Here is a 10,390-nt window from a genome sequence, read left to right on the forward strand (position 1 = left end):
CTCTGCGTGTGTATATGTGTGTGCACACCATGTATATGCCTATCTGCATTGCGCAGACATACGATGTATCTACATACCGTGTAGGGGGGAAGGTTGCAGAAAATGTGTGTATGTGTGTATGCACACGCACGCAGACATGTACAAGTATTGACATGCAGTATGCGTTAAGTACAGACAAGTTGGTACACAAATGCATGCAGTGAGTTTCGCTCGGTAATGCACCTATTCTTATGCTTGCAAATATGTGTAGGGTGTATATGCAGCGGTCGTGTTTGGATCTATCCAAATACATGCGGGGTGCACGTGTGGAATGTGCCCTATGGGGACACACACGCATACACGTCTGGGGGGCTGGAACTTGACACCTCCGTGCGCATCCAGAGGTACGGCGGGGGTGGGGGGCGTGAATCTGCGAGGCACAAGTACATGTAGGTGTACACGCGTGTAGGCGTGCCCTCTTCCAGCGGCAGCGGCTCCATGGCAGGCTGCTGGGGGCCGATCCGTATCTCGCAGCCCCAGTGCACACGCGATGTCACTCCCGATCGCTCGGGTGTGTGATCCGGACCGGGGGAAGAGCCCTCCTGCCCCTGGGCCCATCGGAGTCGGGCTGTCCTGCCAGGGGGTGGGGGTGGGAGTGGGGGTGCTCCAGAGGGACTGCATTGCAGAAATTATTGCGGGACCCAAACTCCTTGTGTTTGAGCTACCTGTGAAAGTAAACAGGTAAACACTTCCCCGCTCCTGGAGGGCACTTGTATTGAAGTACAGCCACTTATCCTGTGTACACGCACCTCTCCTCTGCAGCCTCTTGTTCCGCTGTTCAAACAGCCCCTCAGCCCGGAGCTTAAGTTCAGCGGGATCCGTCTGGAGCAGCATTCCCGCATTTTTAAACAGCGGGGTCAGCTCTCCCATCCCTACCCCCACCCCCTGCTCCCAAGGCGGTGGGAGGCTTTGCTCGTAGAGAAACCAGCCGCGGCTTGGGGAGGTCTGGGAGTTGCGGAGCCTGGGGTGGCGTGTACCTAAGAGAAAGAGAGAGAGAGTATACTCGCGGGGACAGCTCACAGATCAGATTCATCTCGTGGAGAATAAGATGAGAAACTTTGCGGGCGGCCAACAAGGAGGTGGCTGGAAATCTCCCCGCAAAGCTCTGTGGCGCCGGGTCCCCCAGCTCCTAATCACTTGGCCTGGAAAAAAAAACCCCAAAGAAAGAAAGAAAATATTTGGGGGGAGGGGAGCTGCTTAAGCGAAACCCTCCGCATTGGAAAGTGTTGGAGCCTCACCCAAAGCCAGTTGCCTCCCTCCTGCCCCCAAATTTCGTCCAAGCCCCTCTCCCAGTGGGATTTCTCCTCCTTGGCTCCGAGAAGATAAGGGGGCCGTTTAAATTATAATACAAAAAAACAAGTCAGAGACTGGGAGTGGTGGTGGTTAGTGGGGTAAAAATCAAGCAAGATGAGAAATGCTGGAAGGGTCTTTAACACGGGGCAGCCTGGGTACCCTTTTAAAAGGTTAGCAGGAGATGCGAACACTCTGGCTTTTCTTTTCTTTTTTTCTCCTGCTCCCCTGACAATCTTAAAATACAGTGCAAATCGGAGCTGGGAAAAGCTCGCTTTAAATCAACCCTCTGTAAAAAATCCTTCCACTGATCTAGCACTAAGCTGCGACTCCCCATGCACCGGATCAGGAGCAGGGAGAAGGGGCTGTTTCATCACCTGTTTCACTGCATCTCCTGCAGCAGGGACCCCTCTGTCCTTGGCCTCTGGGGTGCACACCTGCTTAGATCAGAGGAGTTTCACACCATCCCACCTACAAATGGGGGCGGGAGGAGGGGTGGCAGTGATCTCCTTTGCACTGAGCATGGATGTCTCAGGAAAGGCCCAGATGCCTTCTCTGATTTCTAGGAGCGTGTTCCCACTCCAAAAAAATTGTTCTCCTGGAGATGGGCCGGCCTTGCTTTTCAGTTGCAAATGACCACGCCACACACACTGGGTCTGAACGCAGCCAGATATGTGCGTGTGCTTAGAAGTAGCCCAGTTCCTAAACCAGAACTGGCACCCGGGGAAGAGAGTGGGTGTATGGACTGGAGGCAAGCGCAGATTAACCCCAGCTCATTCCATTTCCCTTAGATCATGAAAATGACCTTGCTAAACAATGTGTGTCGGGGCTGGGGGAAGGGACTGGGGGCTTCATTTTACTAATAGTTGTGAGAATTTCAGGAGACACGTGAGGCTGGGTTAGTGACTTAGGAGCAAGGTTTCAGAGTGAGGGGGGGGGTTTGAAGGGGGGTAGGAGGTAGGAGTGTGAGAGAGACAAGAGTGGTTCAACATTATGACTTATTGCAGGTCTTTGTGTACAAAGGAGAATAGCTGGTCACAGTCCAACTGTGTTGTTTAGCCGGTGTGTGCTTCTCAATGGACCATTGTCATCCTACTCCAACTGCAGCGTGATTAATGACCCAGGAGCCCTGGTTTTCCCTTAGGAAAATATTTACCTATCAGGTGGTCTGGGAGAGAGCACAGCCAACAGGTTCATCTCACTTGTGTGTGTGTGAGAGAGAGAGAGAGAGTGACTGTGTGCGTGTGAGATGCAGTCCACTCCCTATTGATAACACCCCATAATTCACTTTCACGTTGCTTTTTCTAATTAGGGCCCTTCATTTAGGTGCACTTGGCTCCCTGACACCTTGCCAGTCAGTCCCCCCGGGAAGCTGTCCCCCAACTGCCCCAGCGGCCTATGAAAGATGTCTCCAAGTGGCATCTTTTTTTTGTCGTCGTTCTTGTTCTCGTTGTTCCCTGCCTGCATGTAAAAAACCAACGCCTGGCACAGGATTGCTCTGCAAGGTGGCCGGGGACAGTCTAAGCTGGTCTTTGCTGGCAGATCGCGAACTCCTCCCCCCCCTTGAAACTTCTCTTCGCCCAGCTTTGCTGGGACTGGTGTGGCTGGGCGATCATTTCCCACCCACCCATCCAGCCAGCACCCAGCCTGGGCGTACGAGCCTTGGCATCTCCTCTTGGCTGCTCCTCCTGGGATACAATTGCAGGTCCTTGGGTGCATGCCGCCCTTGTTATATGGTCCTTAACTAAAGCATTCCCTCTCCCCAGGACTCCTTCCCTCACTTCGTGCCATGTGCGTCCTCCCGGCGCAAAGGAAACAGGCGAATAAATAAATAGCTGAAGGCAATAACTGGCCGGGAGGAAGGGGGGGTCCGGGATTCGATCATTTTTGTTCAAAATTAAAAGAAAAAAAAAACAACCTGGAGTGAAAAGGGAAAGAAGAGTCAGGGAGCATCGACATGAAGGAGTTTCCTTAATATTGTGGTGGGGTTCAGAAATGAATGAAGAGATAGTCCATTGAAAGCAGTTGAATGCCATGACAACTAGGAACAACCTCAGATTTATTCCAAACAGTTAGAACACATTGAAAGAGGGCGTCAATCATGTATTATTTCGCCACTGAAATAAATGCAAAAACTGAGCTAGGACAAAAGCTTCCAACAGAAGCCGGACATTTGTCTACATTTCGTCCATTGTTCGCAGCTTAGCAATCGGTTTGTATTTGTGTTTGCCCCGGCCCGACCACCCATGATGCGCTCAGGGACTTGCTAAAACCCTCCAGCATTGTCACCCACATCACATACGAGATGGGAGGCAGAGGTGGAGGGGGCTGGGTGGGGGGGTGCGGACGGACCGGCAAAAATAAACTGATCAACAAGAATACAGGGCTCGAAAGGAGTTTCCTCCAGCATCGGCCTCTCCGGTCTTGGGAAGGAAAAGCAGAAATGCAGGGGGTCCCCAAAAATGGAGTAGGAAAGGGCCACCCGGCCCCCCAGTCCTGTATTGCCCTTGGCAGAAAATAGAAGCAAGGCTCATCCAGAATCACTCTGTCCAGTTGCATTTAGTCTTGAATATAGCCAAGTCCTACCCCCCCTCCCACACACACACACACACACACAACCCCACCCAAGTATCCCAGGAGATAAACAATGCCCTGAGTTGTAGAGAGTCTCATCCCATGGAGGTGGGGCGGGGGGCAGTTAGTAGGTCAAGAAAGAGAATGGGAGACTACAACTGGGCTGGGCTCAGGGCTCCCCTCCGCGCTCAACCCAGCGCGCCGCGGAGCAGGCGACAGTGAGGGAAGAAAAGTTGGTGGCAAGACACAGTGGCTGGGAAATCAGCTCCTCTGCCCCGTGTCCCCCGCGGACTCCGAGCTCTGCTCCCCACATCTCAGCTGGCTGCAGTGGAGTTGGGGGAGAGACAGAGACAGAGAGAGGCGATCGCAGTCCCGCAGCGAAGTGTGGGACAACCGAGTTGCCTAGTCAGGGCTGCAATTTTTAAAGGAGGATTTCCCGCCCCCACACCTAAGTTTCAAGTTCAGGAGGCTGCCACTCTTACGCCAAAACATGGGTGATGTGTACCGATGTGTGCTCGTAGATGTAGGGACACCTGAGCGTGTGACAGACATTTCTTATGCCATATGTGTTTGGTGTGTGCACTTGTGTGTGCTGATAGCGGGGTGTGCTATTATCCTGATGCTAAATAATACGTTGTGTGTGCACTCATCTATGTTTGTACAGCTTTAGTTACCTGAGTGTGCTTGTATTCGTGCACCAGATAATGTGTGTGCGTGCGTGGGTACACACGTGTGCTCGTAGATCTGTAATGTTGCTCCTGGTTTTATGCCCAGAAATGTGCGTTTCGCCCGCGTGTGCGCATATGTGTGCGTGCATATCTGTAGACGTGCTGCTCCTCTTTTTGCCAGCTCATGCATGCGTTTGGTGGGTGCACAAATGTGTCCTTGCACACCACCCTGGGTTGTTGCTCTGATGGCAAATAATGTGCGTGCAGGCAGCGTTCGCGTGTGAGCGGGTATACCTGGGTGCTTGTGAGAGCGCTCACCTAATAAAACGGCTTACTAAAAGCAAAAACACATCAACCCCCCGAATTTACAGCCTCGGTGAAAAATCCGGAAGATATTCCTGTTCCGGAGTCCGCTTCTCAAGCCTGGCCACCCGATCAAATTAACCACCTGATCTTATTTAGGGAACGAGAAAGAGAAAGAAAGAAAAAAAGAAATCCTTTGCAAATAAAGCACAACCCTCCCCCCTTCCCCCAGTCTCCCCGGTCTATCTGGGTGCTGAATGATCCCGTGCATTGCCAGTTTGGTTGATTTCGAAGCAAACTGGAATCAATTACTTGCTGTTTAATTTCTAGTACTTATCCTTAAGCTTCAACCAAAATATTGACCTAGGAGGTTTACATAAGTTGGTCTCTTGCCATCTGAGCAGCATCTCGCTTAGGTAACGACCAGTCATTTGAATAGATCTCCTTGGGAAATAGGGAGGCGAGTCCGCTTTCGGGCTTGCTGCGAAGCGAGTTTCGCATCAGGGCAGGGTGAGACGAGGCTGGTACATTCTCGTGTGAACGTGTGGACGATTATGAGTATTCGTATTTATTTATTCGTGTGGTTGCTGTTTTGGTTTGTTTGGGTGGTTGTGTTTTTTTTTCTTCCTCCCTTTTTTGTGCTTTTGGAGGCAATTTGTTAAACCGCGCAGACTTTGGAGTGTGCAGCAGGACGAGGCTGCTTGGAGCTCCTTTGTATGTAAATACGGCCTGAAAAGGCCCTCCCCATCTTGGTAATTAATTGACACGTTATACCACTCATCATGTGCTACAGCACCAATGGCAGAGTCTCCGAGAGTCCTCCCCAAACCCGCAATTTCACATCTGCAAACACTGTCTTCATCCACTTGACTCCTAAGACCCGCCCACACGTGGCCAACCTTTTGCGTTTTTAATGTATTTTTTTTTCCTCCTCTCTGCAGGTTCATGTGTCGGGACCAACCTTATATGGACTGCTCACTCCAGCAATGGCTTATTTTTTGCAAGCAGCAGGCAATCGCTCAGTGTGCTTAAACGAGACCCCGAAGTAAAGGCACTTGGGCAATTTTTCTTTCTTTCTTTTTTTTCCTGGAGTTACAAACTATTGCACCAACCAGCTGTCAGTCGGGCTCCTATGATTTTCCTCCAGAGCAGAGCAAGCCTGTAAAAAATATATAGAGCCCGCTAGCTAGATCTCCGTCTAACCCTCTCCTAGCTGTGTGACCGCGGGTACTTTTTTTTTTATTGCGGTCTCTCCTGGCACTCACACACACACACACACACACACACACACGCGCGCGCGCGCGCACCCCTCCCTCCTGGCTGGTGTGGGTGTGCGGGGCGGTGCGTGGGGGTTTGGGGATTTTTTTGCGTGGGGGGGGGCGTGTGTGCGTGAAGCAGGCGGATTGACAAACTGGTGCTTCAACTTTGCTCGGGGCCAGAATATGTCTCTGACCAACACAAAGACCGGGTTTTCTGTAAAGGACATTTTGGATCTCCCCGACACCAACGATGAAGAGGGATCCATCGCGGAAGGAGCCGAGGAGGAGAACGAGGGGTCTGAGCCCCCCAAGAAAACAGGAGTTTTGGGGCAAAGCCCCCTGGACGCTGTGCAGTCGCTGCCTCTGAAGAACCCTTTCTATGATAATAGCGATAATCCCTACACGCGCTGGCTCGCGAGCACCGAGAGCATCCAGTACTCCTGTAAGTAGTGCAACTTCCAGCCATCACCCGCCGCCGCCCGGCTCCCCGGCTCCGGGGGCAAGGAGCCGCTCTCCCGCCCGGATGGGGGCTGCGGACTCCGCCTGCCCCCCGGCTCTTGATTTTTGACACGGGCGGGTTTAAGTAAAGTCAGCTACAGGGAGGCACTGGGGGGAGGCTTTCTTGGATTTGGGTTCCGATCGCCCTGCTTAAGGGTTGTGAAGTCTCCTGCTTCCCCCGAGGAGATTTTTTTTTCTCTTGAGAGAGAGAGAGAGGGAGCTGGAAAGAAAGAAGGAACGAAAACCCAGCCTGAAAAAAAAATTACAGAAGTCTCATTCCAAGGTCTAAAAAAGAGCCCCGGGGCAAGTTTTTACTAATAAACAGAGCCAGCCTTGTGTGGCAGTGTTGGACAGTTCAGAAATGTCTCAATGGTGGGGCGGCTGGTGGGGAGGAAGGATCAATGAGCGGCTTGTTGAATTATCCTTTAAAAAACAATCCACGTAGCCCCCCAAAGCGACTCGCTGGAAGAGACCGTCCTGAGCCCTGTAGCTGGGGAAAGAAGTGTAAGAAAGAGAGAAATCTCTCTCTCTCTCTCTCTCTCTTTCTATACATACATATAGATATGCATATGTGTATATCTATATCTATCTATACATATACATCTATATGTATATGTATCTATTTGGATGGATAGAGGGAGGGAGGGAGGGATATAACTTTTATATAGATATAGATATATAGATATGTATGTATGCATATGTATTATATGTATATGTATATATCTCTGTATATAGATCTCTATAGATCTGTGTGTGCGCGCGTGCAGGTATATATGTGAGACCCTTACGTACACGTGGGTGCAGGGCCGGGGAGCCCCCTAACCCGCACACACGTGGGCGCGCCTCCCCGCGCAGCCCCCCCGGCCATGCCCAGGCCGCGTGTGCATGGCAGCGCCCCCGGAGCGGGTCCCCCCGCGGTGCCCGGGCGAGGCGGCCCGTGCCCCGCGCACAGGCGCTGCCAGGGGGGCGGGTGGTGCCCGGGGCAGAGCAGGCGGCAGCCCCGCGCTGACCCCCTGCCCCTGTGGCCTCTCCTCAGTGCACGGGCTGGCGGGCGGCACCGCGCCGCAGGACGCGGCCGCCAAGTCCCCCGAGCCGTCGGCCGACGAGTCCCCGGACAACGAGAAGGAGGCGGCGGGCGGAGCGGACGCTGGCAAGAAGAGGAAGCGGCGGGTGCTGTTCTCCAAGGCGCAGACCTACGAGCTGGAGCGGCGGTTCCGGCAGCAGCGGTACCTGTCGGCGCCCGAGCGGGAGCACCTGGCCTCGCTCATCCGCCTCACGCCCACGCAGGTGAAGATCTGGTTCCAGAACCACCGCTACAAGATGAAGCGGGCCCGGGCCGAGAAAGGTATGGAAGTGACTCCTCTACCCTCCCCGCGCCGGGTCGCCGTGCCGGTGCTAGTCAGGGACGGCAAGCCCTGCCACACGCTCAAAGCTCAGGACTTGGCTGCCGCCACTTTCCAGGCGGGGATCCCCTTCTCCGCCTATAGCGCCCAGTCTCTACAGCACATGCAATATAACGCCCAGTACAGCTCCGCCAGCAACCCCCAGTACCCCACAGCGCATCACTTGGTGCAAGCCCAACAATGGACTTGGTGAGCCTGCGAGGGAGAGAGAGAGAGACTGGTGTTTCACACGCGAAACTATCGAGGGGACACTCTTAATATTATTATTATTATTATTATAATTATTATTATTATTATGGACTTTGGTTTTTTCCCCCCGCTCCTAATTTTCTTGGGATTGTTTTTGTTTTGTTTTGTTTTGTTTCCCTCCCTCCACATATCTATTTTTGGGGGTCCGGTTTCATTCCTTCTATATATATATAGATATATATATATATATTATTTTTTCTGGGTGTTTTTTGTGCGCCATGTTTACAGAGATTTTTGCGCCATCCCAAATGGTTCTGTCTACCTACGGCTCCAATAAAACCAACACACACACACAAAATGATCATGATACCCACGGATGCTCTTGTGATTTTGTAAAGTACGTTTGTGTGCTGTAGCGCTGTTGTCAGTCCTCTCTAGAGCAAGCGGAGAACCAGTTTGAAAACCAGAGACGAGAGAATTTAATTTTTCTCTCTCATATATATGTACACATAAAGTTTCACGTATATAGAAAGAGATAGATATAGATATGGATATATGTCTGTGTGTATATGTGTGTATGTGCGTGTGTATATACACACACGCATACATACATATATAGCTATATCTCTATATAGATATCTGTATATATATATAGATAGCTATACCTATATGGATATAGATATCTATAGAGCTATCTATAGATATCTATATGGATATCTATATATCTGTATCTGTATATGTATATATGAAACTTTATTTACGGCCATGTGTAAATGCTGACAACTCGTAGCGAATTGATTATATATTATATATATTTTTTTGTAAATATTTGTGGTGATTGTTGCCATAAGAAACATTCAGGGCGTTTCATTTTCAGTTGATTTTTGGTTGGATGCAACTCCCTCCCCACCCCCGACCCCCAACCCCCCAAAATATATATATATATTCAACGAGCAAAAATGTAGAAGGGAAACACACAGGTCTGTTCTTCTCGGACACCTCCTCCATAGCAATCTCTAGTGAATCGTTGTGTATGTTTCCAGCTGAAGCGCGCTTACTGGGAGGTTTTCGATTTTTTTATAAGAATTTTAATAAAAATGCTGTGTTTAAAAAAAAGCAACCCGAACCCCATCCAGGGCGTTTTTTGTTCGACTTTTTTTTTCTTTTTTTGTGGCTAAACCCAGAGGACTGCAAAGCCCCATCGCGGTATAGGAGCGCTTCTTGGGGAAAGGATCCGGATCTCTTGGGTCTGCTTCTGGTTAGGTCGTTTCCTTGCCATGGATGGGCTCCTTAGAAAGAAACTCGCCTTTGCCTGGGCTGGAGATCGCAGTGCGCATCTCGCCCATCTCGCAACTTTTCAGGGCAGCCGGTGACTTTCGTTTTCCCCTACTTTTCTTTCCATTTGTTTTTTAAAGAGAAACTCCCCCGTTCTGCTTGCTCGGCCTCCTGCAGGGACGAAGGGGAGAAAGGGACTCATGGAAATGACAACGGAGCCCCCCACTCATTTAAAGGGCCGAGAGCCCCTTCAGCTGAGAGCTGCTTTTCAGCTCCGCCGCGAGTCAATGGCCTCGCGCTTGCCCGGGGGCTGGTTGACATGGGCGCGTGGGGCTTCGCCGCTGCCCTGGCCTTGGTAGGGCGCTTGGAGGCCGGGGTAGGGGACAGCCCCGCGCCTTCAGAGAAGGATAACACACGAGGGATGTACATTTAAAAAGCAAGGCCCCGGTGGCTGTATTACTCCCTGCCTGCAGCGGGGCTGGGTGGGTGGATCAGGTGTTAAAAGTTGGTATAAAACCCTTCTGATCTGGGGGCCTGGATCTGCAATGAACCTGGTGTGTGTGTGTATGCCTCTGTGTGTGTGTAAATATATATATACACACACATACATTTACACACACAACTGGAAGAGAGAAATACAAGCTAGAACTAGAGGGGAAGAAAGAGAGGCTATACGTATTGGCGTGTGCCTATCTGTGCATGAGTATGTATACCGGGAGGATCCGTACCTGCTGTCTCCCTCCCTATTCAAGGAGGGTATTTGTGTGTTAGAGACTGCACAGGGCAGCGATTACGCCTTATAGATCGGGTCTCCCGTGCAACGCGGGTGCTCTCGGCTACTGTGCCTCGCCCTGCTGCAGGGTCTCCTCCACTCACACTCTTCTGCCCCCGG

General features: G+C 51.3%; 1 protein-coding gene across 1 annotated transcript; it reads left to right on the forward strand.

Moving 5' to 3' along the window:
* The first annotated feature begins 6,263 nt into the window (after positions 1 to 6,263).
* NKX2-2 (NK2 homeobox 2) lies at positions 6,264 to 9,276 on the forward strand. Its single transcript, XM_006277353.4, has 2 exons — positions 6,264 to 6,575; positions 7,668 to 9,276. Exons 1-2 carry the CDS (start codon positions 6,317 to 6,319, stop codon positions 8,225 to 8,227), a joined length of 819 nt encoding a protein of 272 aa, XP_006277415.2. The 5' UTR covers positions 6,264 to 6,316; the 3' UTR covers positions 8,228 to 9,276.
* The last annotated feature ends 1,114 nt before the right edge of the window (positions 9,277 to 10,390 follow it).

This window comes from Alligator mississippiensis, chromosome 1, assembly GCF_030867095.1.
Source record: "Alligator mississippiensis isolate rAllMis1 chromosome 1, rAllMis1, whole genome shotgun sequence".
NCBI lineage: Eukaryota > Metazoa > Chordata > Crocodylia > Alligatoridae > Alligator > Alligator mississippiensis.

Excerpts from the sequence above, each read along its gene's own strand:
- NKX2-2 (XM_006277353.4), top strand. The coding sequence starts at position 6,317 with ATGTCTCTGACCAACACAAAGACCGGGTTTTCTGTAAAGGACATTTTG. Across the intron at positions 6,576-7,667 it reads CGAGAGCATCCAGTACTCCT|TGCACGGGCTGGCGGGCGGC; the intron begins GTAAGTAGTGCA and ends GCCTCTCCTCAG.